Source organism: Panthera pardus, unplaced genomic scaffold (assembly GCF_024362965.1).
Source record: "Panthera pardus isolate Hobbes unplaced genomic scaffold, ASM2436296v1 HiC_scaffold_8, whole genome shotgun sequence".
Classification (NCBI taxonomy): domain Eukaryota; kingdom Metazoa; phylum Chordata; class Mammalia; order Carnivora; family Felidae; genus Panthera; species Panthera pardus.
Window position 1 is genome coordinate 17745109 of NW_026527013.1, and position 21344 is coordinate 17766452.

General features: G+C 42.3%; 1 protein-coding gene across 15 annotated transcripts in view; it reads left to right on the forward strand.

Annotated features, from left to right (window-relative positions):
* FBXW12 (F-box and WD repeat domain containing 12) overlaps positions 1-20246 on the forward strand; it is a 76140-nt gene extending 55894 nt beyond the window's left edge. For 12 of the 15 annotated variants that reach the window (XM_053898261.1, XM_053898260.1, XM_053898256.1 and 9 more), the window contains 7 exons: positions 782-900; positions 7415-7624; positions 8434-8592; positions 9569-9779; positions 10770-10948; positions 11031-11164; positions 20076-20246. In XM_053898261.1, coding sequence (XP_053754236.1) covers positions 782-900; positions 7415-7624; positions 8434-8592; positions 9569-9779; positions 10770-10948; positions 11031-11164; positions 20076-20175 — 1112 coding nt within the window. In that variant the 3' untranslated portion in view covers positions 20176-20246. Of the gene's footprint in view, positions 1-781; positions 901-7414; positions 7625-8433; positions 8593-9568; positions 9780-10769; positions 10949-11030; positions 11165-14106; positions 14296-20075 lie in introns of all 15 variants that reach the window. The other 3 variants (XR_008420611.1, XR_008420612.1, XM_053898262.1) reach the window with 3 other exon arrangements.
* Positions 20247-21344: the final 1098 nt, after the last annotated feature.

A 21344-nucleotide genomic window follows, 5' to 3' on the forward strand; every position in this document is an offset into this window, starting at 1 on the left:
AGAGGACCGTGACAAACTTGTTTTAAGAAATGTGCCATTTTCTCCCCCCCCCCCCCCCCCCTTGTTTTCATTCAGTGAGGAGAAAGAAGATTAAAACTTGGTGGGACTGGGCTGCGGTGGTAGCTGTCCCTGGTCTCCCTGCTTCTTCTCTTGTCCCCAGTGGTCACAAGAGCAGATCAGGCCCTGTGAGGACTCCCTTTCTCCGCAGACTTCCCATCCCTCCTAGGATAAAAATTTTAAAAAGGAAACTTAAATAACAGAAGTTCTGTTTGCTTTATTCCTAATACCTCTTTTATTTTTATTTTTATCTTTTAAATGTTTTATTTTTGAGAGTGCCTGTGAGAGCAGGGGAGGGGCAGAGAAAGGGAGACAGAGGATCCAAAGAGGGCTCTGTGCTGACAGCAGCGAGCCCAGCGTAGGGCTTGAACTCATGAATCATGAAATCATGACCTGAGCTGAAGTTGGACATTCAACCGACTGAGCCACCCGGGTGCCCCATCCTAGTACCTCTTTTAAAACTCAGAACAGTTCTCTGATGGTGACGTTTTTATCCCCATTTTATATCTATGGAAACTGAAACGAAGGAGAAAAACCAATTGGCCAGTGTCTCCCAAATGGCCAGTCTGCAATGGGAACCCATTTTTGGATGACTCTGAAGGCCACCCAACTTCTCTTCTCCAAACTCTCCCAAGAGGGTGCAGGAAAACTTAACAACTATCTTTCCAGAGTTCTCTTTACTTGACTGCATCATCCCACAAGTATTGTCTGTGTTTCCTTCTAGGAATCATAGGACCTATGGCTTATCTGTCAGGAAATGGCCCCACAATGGGTGGACGGGAGAAGTCCATCATTTGTACTGTGTCGTCCAAGCACATGCTTTATGCCTGGGATGTGCAGGAGGTGAGTCTGGCCGTTGAGCACAGGTAATGTATGCCCGTGTCCGTCTTCCATGCAGGAAATGGGTGCTGGGGAGAAATGATACTAAGAATTGGTGCCGGGAACAGAGTTTCAGAGCGGGTCTTCTAGTTGGTAATCTGTGACCTTTTCATCTAGTCTACAGACACACAGAAAATTCATTTTTTAATGTGTGTTTCTAGATATAAATGTGCGCAAAGACTTAATTTCTGTTGGTAACGTGGAATGACTGTGAAAGAAACTTTGGGCGCTGGGCGTCTTCACTAGTTATTCTCCCCCCTTCCTGTCAACTGTTGGCACTTGTTACGTTGGATTTTTCAGAAAGTGGTCTCTAACTCCGATCACTGCCAAGGAGCACAACGGTCTTACATTTCAGGATTAGTAAAAATAGTGCAAGAATCACTGGATAGGGAATGGGAAAATCCCAACATGGGACCCAAATTTTTATATTTTCTTGGCTTGCCCTGTTTGGACTTCTCTTTCCTCCCTGTAAAAATTATATGATGATTCTTTGAGGTATCTGGATGGCTCAGTCGTTTAAGCATCTGATTCTTGATTTGGGCTCTGATTGTGATCTCATGGTTTGTGGGTTCAAGCCCCATATCGGGCTCTGCACTGACAGTGCAGGGCCTGCTTGGGATTCTCTGTCTCTGTCTCTCCCCTACCTCCTCTCCCCACTCGTGCGCACACACCCTCTCTCTGTCAAAATAAACTTTAAAAACCTACATAATGCTTCTTTGTCACACAGGATCTTCTAGAGTATGACAAAATACCTCTTTATGAATACTTGAGGTGGCAGGAGAATGATGAACTAAAAGTCTAGAAGGATACTCCTAAAGTCACACAATGTTCTATGCCCGTTACATCTCCGTAAAGCTGAGAAGATAAACCAGAAAAGTACACTCTTGCATAACTTGCTCTTAGGGAAACCAGTCCCACGTCCCTGAAGCCCAGTGGATGATGATCCATGTGGCAAAGAGCTCGGGCCTTCTGCCAACAGCCAACACTAGCTTGCAGTCACGTGAGTGAACCATCTTGGAAGCTGATCTTCAATCCTTCAGGTTATTGTATCCCCAGTCAACATGTTGCAACCTAGCAAGGAACCCTAAACCAGAGCCACTCAGTGAGTCGACTCCTGAATTGTTGACCAACAGAAGCTGTAGGAGATAAGTGTTTATTGCTTTGAGCTGCTAGGTCATTTGTTAGGCAGCAGCAACCAGTAACAGGGTGGATTTTTTGTTTTTGGGTGTGTGTGTGTGTGTGTGTGTGTGTGTGTGTGTGTGTGTGTTTGGTTTTTGTGTGTTTTTGTTTTTTGTTTTGAGTGACAGCGTGTGCACATGAAAGGGCAGGGGCAGAAAGAGAGAATCTTAACTTTTAAAAAAATGTTTATTTTTGAGAGAGAAAGAGACTGAGTGTGAGTGGGAGAGGGGCAGAGAGAGAGAGGGAGACACAATCCACAGCAGACTCCAGGTTCTGAGCTGTTAGCGCAGAGCTTGATGCGGGGCTCGAGCCCACAAACCATGAGATCATGACCTGAGCCGAAGTCGGATGCTTAACCGACTGAGCCACTCAGGTGCTGAGAGAGAGCGAGAGAGAGAATCTTAAGCAGGCTCCACACTCAGCGTCGAGCCTGACACTGGGTTTGATCCCACAACCCTGGGATCATGACCTGAACTGAAATCAAGAGTCAGACTCTCAGACGACTGAGCTACCCAGGCATCCCCAGATAAGTTTTTACTACCTGGAAGTAGGGTGCTGCCATAACAAAAATTTAAGATGTGGAAGAAGCTTTGGAATCAGGCAGTGGGAAGAAGCTAAGAAAGCTCTGAGGAGAGTTTTGGACCTTGGAGAGACTGTTAGCAAAAACCTAACTGGCTGCCGTGAGGCTGCCAGTGAAGACACACAGGAAAATGTAAAAAGTGTTATTGGACACTAGAGGAAACAGGGTCCTTGCTACATAGCTGCAGAAGGTTGAGCAACACTGTCACCCAGGGTAACGTGGAAACTAGCAAATATATCCACTGAATTGAATGATCTTGCTCAGGAGAATTCCAGGCAGAATGCTGAAGGCTGGCTGCTGCTTGCTGCTTGGAGCAAAACACAAGAGTAAGAGGGAGAGGATAAAGTGAGGGCTGTCAAATAAAAGGGAGCCAAGGATTGCTGGTTCTCAAAATTCACAGCCTTTCAAGATGGGAAACGACGTTAAAACTTAAGTCAACTCCAAGCAAGATCAATCCATGGCAGTGTCTGTAAACCATACTATAAAGGTGAAGTCAAAGGGGTGACTGCAAAATTCTTTCTTTTTTAAGTTTATTTATTTTGAGAGCAAGAGCGTGAGCGAGAGTCAGGGAGGAACAGAGAGAATTCTAAGCAGGCTCCACGCCATCAGTGCAGAGCCTGATATGGGGCTTGATTTCAAGAACAGTGAGATCATGACCTGAGCCAAAATCAAGAGTCAGACGCTTAACCAACTGAGCCACCCAGGCGCCCATAGCCCAATTCTTTTTTTAGACCACGGAAAGATCCAAGTGGAGTGCCTCAGAGCTGTTGAGACAAGCACTGGACCTCTAAGTTTGCCCTTGGCAGCCCAGGGTATCAGAGAATTATCTCCAAGACTTGTGAATATGGCTCTTGTCTAATGATATCAACTCAGTAAGTTTCTTTGGAGACCCACAGAGTTTTTCAGAGACTCCTACTGACAGAAAGGCTGCCAGCTTGAACTTAAAGAGGTTGAGATATCGTAACAGGAGAAGAGGACTTGGAATCCTGGACTTTTACAGGGAAGAAGCTGGCTCCAAAAACCACTTCCCTGAAAAATTGGACCACTGTATATGGAAAGGGCAGGAGAACTCAGAAGACCGAGCCAAGAGTCCTGAAGAATCTCTCCCAGGCCTTGAATCCCAGTCAACGTACTACCAGCATGTTCTCTATTGGATCTCAAATTTTCTGTGTAGCAGTGATTCCCACCACCCTACCCCCATTTGCTCCCCCTTTATTTTTTTTGGATGAGAGGGTCTATAATGTTATCCTTACCTATAATACCCTACTCTTGTATGTTGGGGCTGGAGGAGTAGAAAGATAACTTGTATATTTAGTTCAAGGTTTTCACATCAGGATGAACTGAGTCTAAAGAGCCTCTCATTAAACCATGAGATCCTAGATTTTGAGATGATGCTGTAATGGTGAACTATTTGGGGGCACTGGGGAGATGGTGAGTGTATTTTGCATGTAGGCCGGAGGTGATTATTAGGGACTGCAGGTGGACTGTGTCAGCCAGCCTCTAAGATGTCCCATGTTCCCGATTTTAGGTAGGCCACTCCCACACGGAATAGGGCTGGCCTTTGTAACCAATTGGATATCGTGGGAATGGTGTGTGACTTCTGAAGCTACGTCACAAAAGACACTTCTTCTCTGAGTCATCGGTTCTTAGAAAACCAGCCAATAATGTTATGAGAACCCTTAAGAAGCCCTCCAGAGAGGTCTGTGTGGTGAAGTACTGAGGACTGCCAGTAGCCAGCACCGACTTGCCAGCCGTATGAGTGAACCATCTCGGGTTTCGTCCTTATGCAGCCAGCTTCAACCTCCTAAGAGACCCTGAGTCAGAACTACCTAGCCAAGCTGCACCTGAATTTCTAACAGCAACTGAGACAACAAAAACTTCTGTTTTAATCCACCCAATTTTTTTGGAGAGGGCTTATTTTTAAAAAGACTTATTTCTTTAAATTTTTTTAATGTTTATTTTTGAGACAGAAAGAGACAGATCATGAACAGGGGAGGGGCAGAGAGAGAGGGAGACACAGAATCCGAAGCAGGCTCCGGGCTCCGAGCTGTCAGCACAGAGCCCGACACGGGGCTCGAACTCACGGACCGCGAGATCGTGACCTGAGCCCAAGTCGGAAGCTCGACTGACTGAGCCACCCAGGTACCCCTGGAGAGGGTTTATTTTTTACTTATTTTGTTTATTTTTTTTTTAAATTTTTTAACGTTTATTTATTTTTGAGACAGAGAGAGACAGAGCATGAACGGGGGAGGGTCAGAGAGAGGGAGACACAGAATCTGAAACAGGCTCCAGGCTCTGAGCTGTCAGCACAGAGCCCGACGCGGGGCTCGAACTCACAGACTGAGAGATCATGACCTGAGCCGAAGTCGGACGCTTAACTGACTGAGCCACCCAGGCGCCCCTTTACTTATTTTGCTTATTTAAAAAAAAAAAAAAAAAACTTCCAGTATAGTTAACATGCAGCATTATATTAGTTTCAGGTATACAATACAGTGATTGAACAATTCTGTACATTACTCAGTGCTCATTGTGGCAAGTGTACTATTTTTTTTTTTCAATGTTTGTTTATTTTGAGAGAGCAGGGGTGGAGGTGGGGGACAGAGAGTGAATCCCAAACAAGCTCCTCACTGTCAGCACAGAGCCCAACATGGGTCTCAAACCCACAAACCATGAGATCATGACCTGAGCCTAAACCAAGAGTCAGACGCTTAACTGAGCCACCCAGGTGCCCTTATAAGTGTACTCTTTCATCCCCATCATCTATTTCACCCATTCCCCCATCTACCTCCCTTCTGGGAACTGTTTCTTCTCTGTACTTAAGAGTCTGTTTCTTGGTTTGTCTCTTTTTTCTCTTGTGTTTCTTAAAGTAAACTGAGTAAAATCATATGGTATTTGTCTTTCTCTGAATTATTTCACTAGCACTGTACTCTCTAGATCTATCGATGGTGGTGCAAATGGCAAGGTTTCATGATTTTTTATGGCCAAGTAATATTCCATTGTCTAAATATACCACATACTCTTTATCCATTCATCTACCAATGGACACTTGAGCTGCTTCTATATCTGGGCTATTGTAAATAATGCTGCAATAAACCTAGGAGTGATACATGTTTTTGAATTAGTGTTTTTGTTTTATTTATGTAAATACCCAGTAGGAGAATTACTAGGTCATATGATAGTTCTTTTTTCAATTTTCTGAGTAGCCGCCATACTGTTTTCCACAGTGACTGCACCAGTTTGCATTCCCACCAGCAGTGCACGAGCGTTTCTTTTTCTCTGCATCCGCGCTGAAACTTGTTTCTTATATTTTTTATTTTAGCCATTCTGACAGGTATGAGGTGATATCTCATCCTAGTTTTGATTTTAAGCCACCCAATTTGGGGATGATTTACAAAGCAATAGATAACACTACACAGGAAGCCTCTTAGTGTTAAGAGTACAAATGGTGGTGACATTTGGAAAGGGTAGAGAGGTTAGTAAATATAACAAGTACAGGTAGAAATAGTTATATGGGGCGCCTGCGTGGCTTAGTCGTTTGGGCTTCTGACTTCGGCTCAGGTCATGATCCTACAGTTTGTGAGTTCAAGCCCCACGTCGGCCTCTGTGCTAGGAGCCTGGAGCCTGCTTCAGATTCTGTGTCTCCCTCTCTCTCTGCCCCTCCCCTACTCGTACTCTATCTCTTTCAAAAATAAATGTTAGGGGCGCCTGGGTGGCTCAGTCGGTTGAGCGTCCGACTTCAGCTCAGGTCACAATCTCGCGGCCGCGAGTTCGAGCCCCGCGTCAGGCTCTGGGCTGATGGCTCAGAGCCTGAAGCCTGCTTCCGATTCTGTGTCTCCCTCTCTCTCTGCCCCTCCCCCATTCATGCTGTGTCTCTCTCTGTCTCAAAAATAAATAAAACGTTAAAAAAAATTTAAAAAAAATAAATGTTAAAAAGTAGTTATATGAACACTTTGTAACAATTTTTACATTTTGCATTCTTATCTCTTTGATATACTTCACGATTTTTAAACTAAAGAAAATCTAGAAAGGAAACCGTTCTTATTTGCAACATACAAGATTGATGATGGGTAACAGTTATGAGAGTTGATATTCTTTGGATCCTACTGCGAACTGGATATTCTTTGGATTTCTACTAAGTATGTTTTGTGTGCTACGAAATGGAAACAGCCGTGTAAGAAGCCACAATGATAAGTAACTTGCCAAATGTCACACCATTAGAAAGGCAGAACTGGGGTGCCTGGGGGGCTCAGTAGGTTAGGCACCTGACTCTTGATTTCAGCTCCGGTCATGATTTCTCGGTTTGTGAGTTCTAGCCCCGCACCGGGCTCTGTGCTGATGGTGCAGAGCCTGCTTAGAATTCTCTCCCTCTCTCTGTTCCTCCCCTGCGTGCATGCACACACACTCTCTCTCTCTGTGTCTCTCAAAAATAAACAAAAAAATTTTTTTGTTAATAAAAAAAAAGAGGCAGGACTGATTTGGGCCCAGAAGTCAGATCGTTCTTTATGCCTACCATGTAGTGAGCTCTTCTGTTGTTTGAATATATTGTGTTGTTCCTTTCCTGTGTTCACTACCCTCTCAAGGGGGTATTTTCTTGTTTGTTTTTCCCCAGAAGCAAGAAACGGCTCTAATTTGGAGGAGACTTCCAAATAAACGCTGGCAGAATGAAAGCACCGTGGGTGTGAGGAGTTCCTGGCACATACAGTGTTCCTTTCCCTCTAGGGCACTATGATCTGGTCAAGCCCCGTCCAGCAGTCTAGTATCACGCATCTGGCGACCCTCCCTCAGCTGCATCTCGCGTTCACTGTGGATTTGGAGGGAACCGTCAAAGTGTGGAATTGTCAGGATCAGGATGCCCTGGCCACTTTCCCCGTGTCTCAGGCCTGCTTTTCCTTGGAAGTCTGTCTCACAAAGGATGGCCCATTCCTGATGGTAAGTGAGCCCTGCATCTGGAGGGCACCCACCAAACAAAATGCCTGCTGCCTTGGCCGCCGTTGTGGCCCCGTCACTGTCACATCACAGTCTATCTTCTTGGAGTCATCCCCACCATGTACCCTGAGGGTCAAAACACACCAGCGAATGCTGGTCACACAAACCTTGCTACTGTCTTGGCCCTTGATCTCCCACAAGTACATTTCCCTAGTCGTTCTTCCAAAAAAAGGAAAAAAAAAAAAATCCTGAATTACTTTATATCCATGTCTCTTCTTTCAAGTGTCGGTTGTACAGTACATGACCTTGGACAGGGACTATGGAGGGAGAGCTGTGGGTTTGGGGAGATATTGAGAAAAAAGAATAATGTTGATGTACCAATGAATAATTATCCTCGAGAAGAATGCTTTGGGGCTTAGAAAGTTTTATTCCTTGGGATCATTCTCACAACGTCAAGAGGTTTTAATCTCTGTTACATGATTAAAGAAACAGTAATATATATTTTTAAAATTTTTTTAAAGTTTATTTTGAAAGAGACAGAGACAGTATGAATGGGAGAGGGGCAGGCAGAGAGGGAGAGAGAGAATCCCAAGCAGGCTCTGTGCTGTCAGCACAGAGTCCAATGCGGGGCTCGAGCTCATGAAACCGTAAGATCATGACTTGAGCTGAAACCAAGAGTTGGTCACTTAACCAACTGAGCCACCCTGGCACCCAAAACAGTAGAATATTTTGCAGCTGACAGTGATGCCTTCTGTGTGCTTTATAATCTCCCATCTCCTTCTGTTGATGTGGTGCTGGTGCTTTGGTTTCAGGTCGGCAATTCTGAAGGTGACATCTACACACTGACAGTGCCTGAGCTCAGGGGTGTTTCTAAAGTCCACGCATTTAAATACACTGTTGACCTTCTGCACTGCTCTCCTGACAAGAAATGGGTCTTTGCATCTGGGACACATCAGAACATCTTGCCCAGGGTGAGCGTTGCTCTGCGGGTTAACCTCGGGAGGACAGGGTCAAGCATTGGGAAGGTGGAGTTTAGGAAGTGTGGGAGAACCTGCAGCGCTCAGCAAGGACCAGACATAGGGCTCCCCCCTCTCAAAGGCCATATCACATTTAGAATCCATTTCGATAGTCAGGAGGCAGTGTTCTTGGAAGTGATGATGTCTAGGTGCAAAAACAAACGTTAATTCATGAAGCTTTGCATTGAGAAGCCATGAAAATTTGCATCAAGAAGCCTGAATCGGCCAAAGAGCTAGAGGCAAGTGAGGGACAGCTCAAGAGAGGAGGATCTCTGGTAACCTTGTTCACTTTAGCTTTCCTTACTCTTATCCACCTTGGCTAGAAAGTACCAAGCAGTCCAGAAGTAAATAAAAATGGATCCACCTCTGAATGGCACTCTGAGAAAGTCTGTGGCCTTTGAGCCAAGCCATTTTTACCATGGCACAGGTGGACCGGGCACCAAAGAGCAAGGAGCTGAGAGGATGCAGCCAAAGCAAAACAGCCCTTGACCCCTTCTCCAAGGAGGGGAGATCTGTCGAGCCAGTGGCAACTTGATCCGGACTCCAGTGTGGCCAGACGATTTTGTACCTCTGTGGCATGCCTGAAGTGTGGCTGCAGGGGCTTTGCTCTCTGTGACCACGACAGGCAGGATAGGAAGACAGGTTCTTGGATGTCAAGTGACAAGCAGTGACTACTCTGTGCTTCCTAAGATTCAGATTAAAGTTTGGCCACAAAACGAGGATTTTTTTTTTTTTTTTTTTTAAGTAGGCTCCATGCCCAACGTGGGGCTTGCATGTATGACCCTGAGATCAAGAGTCAAATGTGCCACCGACTGAGCCAGCCAGGTGTCCCACAAAGTAAGGATTTTTAAGGAGGCTTTTCTGGAGTCCCTCCTGCACTGAGATGCTGCTATTTCCCCCTTCACCTATTTGTGCAACAATCTCTCCATAGGTCTTTTTCACAGAGTGCTTACTGAAACCATCGGAAGGCAAAAGCCCTCTGTCACTCTCTATCCCGTTTTCGTCATGCTGCAGAGCCTGCTGGGCCCCAAGGAGGACAAGCAGGATAACACTGATGTACCGAAGAGGCTCTTCCAAAAAGACGGGATTTACCACCTTTGACCTAATGACCGAGAGGACTGGGGGCAGAACAGTCATCCAAGGTAGGCGGTGCCACACCGGAAACACGGCTTCTCCTCCCCTTCACTCATGCATTCTTTTGAAGCCATAAATGTATGTAAACAGTCTGTGTGAAGCAGGCAGGGGATTTCTTCAGCTGCAGGCTAACCCTTGCAGGTTAGTGTCTCTGATGCCCACGCTCTGACCTCTACACTCCACCCTGCTCTTGGGCAGATATGATTTTATTTGTTTATTTAGAGTGTGTGCATGAGTGGAGAGATTCTTTATATTTTTTATTTGTCATTAAAAAATTTTTTTAAATATTTACCTATTTTTGAGAGAGAGACAGAACATGAGCCAGGGAGGGGCACACACACACACACACACACACACACACACACACGCACACACACACACACAATCTGTTTTTAGTATATGTGCTGCCGAAGCGAGCACACACACACACACAATCTGAAACAGGCTCTAGGCTCTGAGCTATCAGCACAGAGCCCAATATGGGACTCGAACTCACAAACAGCAAGATCATGACCTGAGGTGAAGTCAGATGCTTAACCGGCTGAGCCACCCAGGGCCCTGAGAGAAAGAGGGAGGGAGGGAGGGAGAGAGAAAATCTTAAGTAGGCTCCACGTCTGGCCCTGCATGGAGCCTGACCTAGGAGTTGATCTCATAACTGTGAGATCATGACCTGAGCCAAAATCAAGAGTTGATGCTCAACCGATTGAGCTGCCCAGACACACCCTGGGCAGATGTGGTTAGATTCCCATGCTGCTTTCAGGCCTGGATTCCAACCCCCCCTCAATGCCTGAGCTGTCACTGTCCACCACGCTCCGTTCCCACGTCCTAGCATCTGTTACCATGGTCAGTGACCTGTATCTGCCACTGGCCTGTCCTTCATTTTCCTCACCAGGCTGAGGTCCCATGAAAGTAACGAGTATGCTTTTTCATTCCGTGTAAAGATATCATTCTGACTAAATGACCCCAAGTTTGCGTGTGTTTGTTCCACATGAAAACAGCCCATCAGGTCGCGACTTTCCTGTTGCCAGTTCATATGGAGAGTCCGATTTGGATGGGAGCCAGTGATGGAAATATGATCGTCTTTGAGAGTGGGCCATACTTGTTCCTCTTCACCATCAGTGGGCACCAGCTGCAACGATTTGAGGACCACCAGAGGACCATCGGCAGTTTGTGGGCGGTCCGTATGCCCCTTCTCCCCCCTGCCCCGCTCACTGCTCTGCCTGTGACTCTGGGCCACTCATCCCGCATCTCCTTTGAAGGATTCTCTGCATGTCCTTACCACATCTATGGATGACTCCCTGCATGTGTACATGTGGGAAGAGGAAGGCCGTTATCCATACCTCAAGAGCTGCTGTCACCTGGAACACATAGGGAGTGACCTGACGCCCAGCTGGTAAGCCCTGCTTTGTGACTCAAACTTCCCTTCAAGATTTTAAATTTCTACATAAAAAAATAAAGGGATAGTAGGTGAGGGTTTAGTTTTGTTTTTTAAGTTCAAGGACATATATGAATAAACTTATGTCCAAAAAGAGAATTGCTAGTTCTTGGGGTATGTTCACAGCTCTTGGAGTAGATTCCAAAAGGCTTTCCAAAATGGCTCCCATTTATTTGCCCACAGCAGGATATGGAAGATTTATATCTTCAGTGTCCTGTCTTTACTTGCAAGGTTTATACATTTTTTGAGTTCATCAGTCATTTGGGTCACTTCCTTAGCAAGCTGATTAAAAAAAATTTTTTTTAATGTTTATTCATCTTTGGGAGAGACAGAGAGACAGAGTGTGAGTGGGGGTGGGGCAGAGAGAGGGAGACACAGAATCCCAAGCAGGCTCCAGGCTCCAAGCTGTCAGCACAGAGCCTGATGCAGGGCCCGAACCCAGCAACCGTGAAATCATGACCTGAATCAAGTCAGACGCTTAACTGACTGAGCGACCTACGTGCCCCTTTAATTTTTTTTTAATGTTTATTTATATTTGAGAGAGCGAGCAAGCAAGCAAGCAAGCAAGCATGAACCAGGGGAAGAGCAGAGAGAGAGAGGGAGACACAGAATCTGAAGCAGGCTCCAGGCTCTGAGCTGTCAGCATAGAGCCCGACGTGGGGCTCAAACCCACGAACCGTGACCTGAGCCAAAGTCGGACACTTAACCAACTGAGCCACCCAGGTGCCCCCATTTAGTTTTCTTTTAAGTTGCTAGCCTTCATCTAAATTATTTTTTTGAGATTTTACGTGCTGTACATAAGGCTCTTGTCTTTTATAAACATTGTTGCTTGTCCTTCTAATGTTTATTTTTGGCAATATCTAACAAAATATAATACATATCCTTTCAACTGCCAGGGCCACTAATAGGAATTTACTTTGACAGTACACCTCCAAAGATTAAAAATACATTGGTTGGGGCATCTGAGTGGCTCAGTCACCTGAGTGTTCGACTCTTGCTTTCGGCTCAGGTCACAATCTCGGGGCTTTCTGGGTTCAAGCCCTGAGTCGGACTCTGTGCTGACAGTGCAGAGCCTGCTTGGGATTCTCTCTCACTCACTCTCACTCTCTCTCTCTCTCTCTCTCTCTCTCTCTGCACCTTCCCCACTCGTGCTATCTCTGTCCCTCTCAAAATAAAGTTTTATTTATTTAATAAAAATGAATGAATAAATACATTGGTTGTTTATTACAACATGAGTTGTGATTGCCTAATGCTGGAAACCATCTCACTGCCTAAACATAAGATGTTGTTTAAATTACTATGGCATGTCCACATAATGGAGTATTGTGCAGCTGTAATTTAAATCTCTATGTTCAGATATTTCCAATGTTTTTGAGGCACAAAAAAATTTAAGCATATATAATATGTAATTATGCTTAGCAGATTAAAAAAAAATTTTTAACATTTATTTTTGAGAGCGAAAACAAGCTAGGGAGGGGCAGAGAGAGACAGATTCTGAAACAGGCTCCAGGCTCTGAGCCGCCAGCACAGAGCCTGATGTGGGACTCGAACCCATGAACCGTAAGATCATGACCTGAGCCGAAGTCAGATGCTTAAGCGACTGAGCCACCCAGGTGCCCCATGCTTAGCAGGTTTTATTTTTTGCTCTTTATCATATCTAATAAACCTTAGCCTACTAAGTCATAAATGCTTTTCTCCTTTCAATAATGTTTTGTGGCTTAGATTTATTTTAATCAATGATTATCTATATTTTCTATTTTTTTCTCCTTTCAGTAATTTTAAATAGATCCCCTTCATATCCAATGATGTCCCATACTGTGCAGCATTATGTCTTTTATCCGTCTGATTTTTTTTTTAACAATACAAAGAAATAGAATCCAGTTGTCCAACACAGTTTTAGTTTTGACGATAGTCTTTTAATCAGAAGCACAAACCAGAGTATGTCCATCATGCCCAAGGTTTTCCCATGCTCCATTGCAGTGTGTCCCTCCTTCCATCCCCAGCACCAGGCGGCCACTGATCTGTTTTCTGTCCCTATTAATTACTTTCAATTTTCTAGAATTTTATGTAAATGGGATTATATGGTATATATTCCTTTGTGTCTAGCTTTTTTTTTTTTAAGTTTATTTATTTTGAGAGACAGAGCTCACATGAATGTGTGAGAGAATGGGGGAGTGTCAGAGAGAGAGGAAGAGAGAGAACGCCAAGCAGCCTCCTTGCCATAAGCACAGAGCCCGATGCGGGGCTCAATCTGCCGAATCGTGAGATCATGACCTGAGCCAAAATCAAGAGTCAGACGTTTAACCAACTGAGCCACCCAGGAGCCCTGTGTCTCACTTCTTTCAGTGAGCATTGTGGTTTTGAGATTCACCCTTGCTGACTGTATCAGTAATTCACTCCCCTGTACTGCTGAGTTCCTTTTACTATTGTCCCATGTGTAGATGGACCACAGTTTATCACCTTACTAGTTGAGGGTCACTGATGTTGTTTCTAGCTTAGATAAATATGAAAACATGTTTATCCGAAGAGTGGAAGTGTCAGGTCATATGGAATGCTTCACTTTATAAGAAATTGCAAACGCTTTCCTAGGGGCTATACATTTTTGCATTCCCACTTGGTATTGTTCCATTTTTGTTTTATTTTTTTCTTACATTCTAATGGGCATGTAGTGATCTTTCATTACAGTTTTGTTGTCTATTTCCCTAATGATGATGAGCAGCTTTTCATTGGCTTATTTGCCATCCAGATAGCTTCTTTGGTGAAGCATTTGTTCAAACCTTTTGTATATTTTTTTAGTTGGGTTGTTTTAGTTGGGTTGTTATTGAGTTTTGATAGTTTATATACTTGTAACGTAAGTTTTTTTTTTTAATGTTTATTTTCAACGTTTATTTATTTTTGAGACCCAGAGAGAGACAGAACATGAGTGGGGGTGGGCAGAGAGAGAGGGAGACACAAAATCTGAAGCAGCCTCCAGGCTCCAAGCAGTCAGCACAGAGCCCAATGCGGGCTCAAACTCACGAATGGTGAGATCATGACCTGAGCTGAAGTCAGATGCTTAACCAACTGAGCCACCCAGGTGCCCCTGGAATGTAAGTTTTTTTTTATTTTTTATTTTTTATCAGATAAGGCTTTGCAAATATCTTCTTCCACTTTGTGGTTAGTCTTTCTACTCTAACACTGTCTTCAAAGAGCAAGTATTCTTAGTTTTGATAAAGTCCAATTTTTCTTCTAAAAAGATGAGGTTCGAGATGTTGTATCTAAGAAACCTTTGCCCGACCCAAGGTCACAAAGATTTTTCCCCTATGTTTTTGTCAAAATTGTATAGTTTTAGGTTTCACGTTTAGATCTGTTACCCGTTTTGGGTTTGCTTTTTTGAGAGAGAGAGAGCACACAAGCTGGGGAGAGGCAGAGGGAGAGGGGAGAATCTTAAGCAGGCTCCATGCCTAGTGCAGAGCCGATGCAAGACTTGATCTCATGACTGTGAGAGTGTGACCTGAGCCGAAATCAAGAGTCAGATGCTTAACTGACTGAGCTACCTAGGTGCCCCAGTCTGTTATCTATTTTGAATTAAATTTTATATAGGGCAAGATATAGATCAAGGTTGGTTTCTTTCTTTCTTTCTTTCTTTCTTTCTTTCTTTCTTTCTTTCTTTCTTTCTTTCTTTCTTCCTTCCTTTTGCATACGGGTATTTAATTATTCAGCTCCATTTGTGGGTGAAAAAAACATTCTTCATTCCTTTACATATTTGTCAAAAATTGACTATACGTATATATACATACATATATATACACATATATATATACATACATATATATATACACTTACATATATATACACAATATATATAAACTATATATCTATATATACAGATTTATATATATATATATAGTTATATTTATATATTATATATATAGATTTCAAGACTCTTTTGTTCCAAGGATCTTTGTGTCTATCCTTTCTCTAATAGCACACTACTTTGAAAGTGTAACTTTATAGAAATTTAAAAATCTGATGGGAGTCCTCCAGTTTGTTCTTTTGCAAAATTTCTGTGACTATTCTGGTTCCTTTGCTTTTCACATATATTTTAGAATAAGTTTGTAAATGTTTATAAAAATTCTGCTGGGGGGAGCACCCTGCTGGCTCAGTTGGTGGAGCATGTGACTCTCAATATTGGGGTGGTGACTTTGAGTCCCATGAGGGTCTTAGAGATTACTTAAGGAAATTAAAAAAAAAAAAATTAAGGGCTCCTGGCTAGCTCAGTCAGAAGAGCATGTGACTCTTGATCTCCTGGTTGTGAGTTCAAGCCCCACAATGGGTGTAGAGATTACATACAAACATACATACATAAACTTTAAAAGAAATAGAATACACACACACAATTCTGCTGGAATTTATACTGGAATTCTATTGGATCTATAGATAAGTTTGGGGACCTTTACAATTGAGTCTTCTAATCCATGAACCTTACGTCTCTTATTAAGTCTTCCTTATTTTATCAGTGTTTTTGTAGTTTTCAAGATACAGATTTTGCAAATATTTTGTAAGATTCTACCTAAGTATTTAGTGGTTTGGGTGCTACCATAAACAAACAGTAATGTCTTCAATTTTCTATTTTTTATTAATAGGATGTAGAAATATGATTGACTTTTTTTGATGTTTTATTTTTTGAGAGAGAGCACAAGCAGGGGGAAGGGCGGAGAGGGACAGAGGATCTGAAGTGGGCTTTGTGCTGACAGGCTGACAGCAGCAAGCCTGATGTGGGGCTTGAACTCATGAACTGCAAGATCATGGCCTGAGCCAAAGTCAGACACTCAACCAATCAAGCCACCCAGGGGCCCCATGATTGACTTTTGAAATACTAACTTGGTATCCTGCAACCTTGCTAAACTGTTATTCAAATAGCTTTTATTAATAGATTTATAGATATTTTGTGGTTTTTCTATGTATACAGTCATGTCATCTGTCAACAGCCTCTTCCCCCCCCCCCCCCCCACTTTCCATCTGTACATCTTTTATTCCTTGTTCTTGACTTTTGCATTGGATAAAACCTTCAATAACAAGGAGCACCTGACTGCCTCAGTTGTAGAGCATGCAACTCTTGATCTCAGGGTCATGAGTTCAAGCCCCACATTGGGCGTAGAGCTTAAAAACATAAAAACCTTCAGTAACAACATTGGAGTGGAGAGCAGGTATCCTTGACTTTTATAGAAAGTGTTGAGTTTTTCACCATTATGATATTCATTGTATGTTTTTGTAATTGCCTTTTATTAGGTTCAGGAAGTTCCCTTCTAGTCCTGATTTGCTGAGGGTTTTTATCAATAGATGTTAAATTTTGCCAAATGCTTTTCTTGTATCAGTTACTATAAGAACATTATTTCTCCTTTTTATTTATTTTTTATTTTTTTAAGATTTTATTTTTAAAAATTTTAATGTTTAGAGAGAGAGCAGGAGCATGAGTGGGGGAAGGGCAGAGAGAGAGGGGGACAGAGGATCCAAAGCAAGTCTGTGCTGACAGCAGAGAGCTGGGTGTGGGGCTCAAACTCCTGAACCATGAGATCATGACCTGAGTGAAGTCAGATGCTTGACTGAGCCACACAGGTGCCCCAAAATTTTAAGTAATCTCCGTGCCCAACGTGAAGCTCAAACTCATGACCCCAAGATCAATAGTAGCATGCTCCACTGACTGAGCCAGCCGGGTGCCACTGATTTTTCCTTTTTAGGTTGTTAATAAGTCAAATTATATCGATTGACTCTCTGAATATTGAACCAGCCTTGCATTCTTGGAATAAACCCCACTTGGTCATATTGTATATATTTTTATATATTGCTAGATTTAATTTATTAATATTTTGTTAATGATTTTTGCTTCTGTATTCACGAGGGATATTGATTGGTAGTCTTATGTACTGTCTTTGTCTCATTTTGGCATTAAAATAGTGGTGGTTCCATAAAATTAGTGGCAAGTGTTTCCTGACCTTCTATCTTCTGGAAAAGATTTTGTAGAATTGGTGTTCTTTCTTCTTTAAAAGTTTAACAGGGGACATTTGGGTGGCTCCGTCAGTTAAGCACCCAACTCTTGATCTCAGGGTTGTGAGTTCAAGCCCCGCAGTGGGCTCTGGGCATGAAGCCTATTTCAAAAAAATAAAAATAAACAACAAATAAAATTTAATGGTCTCCAGTGGAACCATCTGGGCCTGGAGATTACTTTTTTGGAAGGTTATAACTATGAATTCTTTAATGGTTATAGCACCATTCAGATTGTCTCTTTTCTGCTGCATGAGCTTTGGTAGTTTGTAGTTTTCCAGGAATTAGTCATTTCATCTAACTTGTCAAATTTATGTGCGTGGATTTGTTCCTTTCAGTCTTTTACATATCTGCAGAATCATGGTGATATTAACCCCTTTACTTCTGATATTGGGGATTTGTCTTTTTTTTTTCTTCTTAGTCTTAATAGAGGTTTATCAATTTCTATTACCTTTTCAAAGAAACAGCTTTTGTCTTTTTTTTTTTTCCCCCTGTTCTCAGTTTCATCTCTGCTTTTTTATTCCCTTCTTGCTTTGGTTTGTTCTCCAATTTTTGAGGTAGGAATTTAGATTATTGCTTTGAGACCTCTCTTTTTAAATATAAGCATTTGATGTTCTAAATTTCTCACTAAGCACTGCTTTGGCTTCAACTTACAGATTTCAATTGATTGTATTTTCATTTTCACTCAGTTCCATATACTTTTTTTTTAAATACTTTTTTTTGCTTATTTTGAGAGTGGGGGGACACAGCGAGCTTGAGCTGGCAGGGGAGGGGCAGAGAGAGAGGGAAAGACAGAACCCCAAGTAGGCTCCATGCTGTCAGCACAAAGCCTGATGCAGGGCTTGATCTCCCAAACTATGGGATCATGACCTGAGACGAAGCCAAGAGTGGGACACTTAACTGAGCCATCCAGGTGCCTCTGTTCCATATACTTTTTAATTTCCCTTTTCCCCTTTGACCCATGGACTACTTATTTTCAAGTTTTATTTAAATTCCACTTATTTAACATATAGTATTAGTTTCAGGAGTAGAGACCCATGGATTATTTAAAAGTGTGTTTATTTTTCAAGTATTTTGATATTTTATTGCTATCTTTGTATTGATTTCTAGTGTGAATCAGTTATAGAGAGCACACTTTGTATATTCTCAATTCTTTTACGTCTGTTTAACTTAGACTCTACCCTGGGTCATAAAACAATCTTGAAGTTTCCGTGTGTGCTTGAAAAGAATGCATATCCTGCTCTTGTTGGGTAGAGTGTTCTATATTTGGCAACTGCAGCATTGTGGTTGATTTATCTTTTTCAGTTCCTCTGTATCCTTTCTGATTTTTGATCTTAGGGTTCTATCAGTTATGAGAGAAGACCATTGAATTTCCTGACTATAAATCTGGATTTGTCTCTTTTTCCTTTAAATTCTATCAGTTTGGGGGCGCCTGGGTGGCTCAGCCGGTTGAGTGTTCAACTTCGGCTCAGGTCATGATCTCATGGTTTGTGAGTTGGAGCCCTGAGCTGTCAGCACAGAGCCTGGAGCCTGCTTCAGATTCTGTGTCTCCCTCTCTCTGCTGTCCCCTGCTCTTTCTCAAAAATAAACATTAAAAAAATTGTAATCCATCAGTTTTTACTTCATGTATTTTGCAGCTCTGTTATTTAGTACATACACATTTAGTAGTATTGGGTCTTCTTGGTTAGTTGGCCTTTTATTTTTGTGTAATGTCCCTCCTTGTTCTTGGCAGTTTTCTTTGCTCTGAGATCTACTTTACCTGTTATTCATTTAGCTAGTCCTGCTGTCTTTTGATTAATGTTTGTATGTTACATTGGAAGTAGAGGAATGGAAAACAGTCTGCTTGTATCATTATAATTGAAGTTAGTTTCTTGTGGACAGCATCTAATTGTCATGATTTTTATTCACATTGTGCCAAGATCTTTTAATCGGTATATTTACTTTTCTTATTTCAGCATTTGGAAAATGTTGTGCTATTTCCTTCTGGCTTCTATGGTATCCAATGAGAAATCCACTGTCAAAGTGGTGCTCTTCTATAGATAAAGTGTCATTTTTCTCAGGCTGATTCAAGTTATTGTCTTTAGTTTTCAGAAATTTGATATGTTTGATATAGACTTCTTTGAATTTAACCTGTTTGGGTTTGATCAGCTTTTTCAGTCTGTAGGTTTACCAAATTTTTTTTAGCTATTACTTATCTCCGCAGTGTTTGAAGGGAAGAGGAAAGAGTCCACCTCTACTCACCTTAGCACAGGGGAGGGAGGAGATGGTCAACAGTGTCCACCTCACAGTCTCCCCTCCCCAGGGGAGGAGTAAAGGTGCCACCTTTGCTTGGGTTAGTGCAACTCAGGGATGGTTAAAAGAACTCCACCCCCAGTTTTTGGACTCCTGGAGAAGAGGGGTGTAGGAGTATCACCTCCTTAATACAGGATGAGAAGAGTTGACAGGGCTATGCCCCACAATCTCCCCATCACCCCATGGGGAGGGAGGCATGGCCTCTTTTAGATACTCGCCTGGAATAGAGCAGGTATAGTCAAAAGGAACAGAATTCTCTTTTAAAATAAAAATATTCTCTATCATTATTAAATAATATCTCTGATTTGCTAGATCTTGATAATTCTGGCAGTGCTATCTCAGGGCAGGTTGAGATTGCTACTCCTGCAAATAGTAATCATCATAACTTTGCCAGATCTGTGCAGTCATTTGAAACCAAATATAAGAGTGACTTAGGATCAATTGATTTGGGAAAAAGGTATCTTTGTCAGGTTCAAATTTAGTATCATCAACAATAGAAATAACTACTTTCCCTTTTGTCCATTAATTACGTTGTGTTTTTTTCTGTTGGCAGCTACGTCTCCAAAGCAATATGTGATAACGTGAGCATAGTATGTGTGGTGTCAAAAAATCGTGAGTCCAGCATTCTGGTGATGTATTCTTTGCATACATAATATGGAAACTAATGAAATAATTAACCTTGCATCATCTCCCTCAATGTAGTAAAGAGAATTCTGTTTGCAAACTCAGAATGATTATTTGAGTGCTATTGGGAAAGAAGCAATGATTTAACTGTCTTTGGTAAATCAGGCACTGTAACAGAATGTAGAGCAACATATCCTTTGTCCTTGCCATCAGGGACAGTATCGAATACTAAGGTAGTAAAATGGTCACACAAATCAATTCAAGGGGAGCATATGAGAGGGGAAAGTATGACTTTGGATTGAGGCTAGCTTAAAAGTGAAGGCACAACCCTCTTGATCTCAGGGCTGTGAGTTCAAGCCCCAATGTTGGGCATGCAGCCTACTTAAAATTAAAAAAAAAAAAAAAAATTAAGGGGCGCCTACCTGGCTCAGTCAGCAGAGTGTGCAACTCATTATCTTGGGGTTGTAAGTTCAAGCCCCATGTTGGATGTAGAGATTACTTTAAAAAATCTTTAAAAATAAGATAAGTGAAAAAGTGAAGGCCACCTGTATTCACTGTTCCTTGCCTATAAGCAAGCAAAAAAAATTCTGTAAGATGCAAGCAAAAAATAAATATTAGAAAAACATAGACATTAATACTTAAAGGTAGCTAGAAGAGACTCAGAATATAAATGGTAATAAAAAAAATGCTTAAAAGGACTAGGAAGTAGAAAATATAGCTAAAGCTACATCACATGAAAGTTTCAATTTCCGTATCACCACAGCCATTGTAATGGAGGCAAAAAAAAAAAAAACAAAACTGTCCCCTAAGTTTGTATCACTGGCTCAGGATTCAGAGTTCAGGGATGAGAGTACTAAAAAATCAAACCTAAGAGCCCCAGGTCTACCGTCCTGGCTTTGAGAGGTGGAGAGGACTGGAAGAAAGATGGCCTGAGGGAGTAGATCGTACTGTAATGGGAATGTAATCTCAATGGGAGATTTCTCCAGTGAGCAGTATGGGTTTGTTAATGTGCCCACTGTCCCCTCCTGGTCAAAATAAACTTTTTTTGAATGTTTATTTTATTTTTTAGAGAGAGTGCGAGCAGGGGAGAGGCAGAGAGAGTGGGACAGAGTATGCAAAGCAGGCTCTGTGCTGACAGCAGAGAGCCAGATGTGGGGCTTGAACTCACGTTCTGTGAGGTGATGACCTGAGCCAAAGT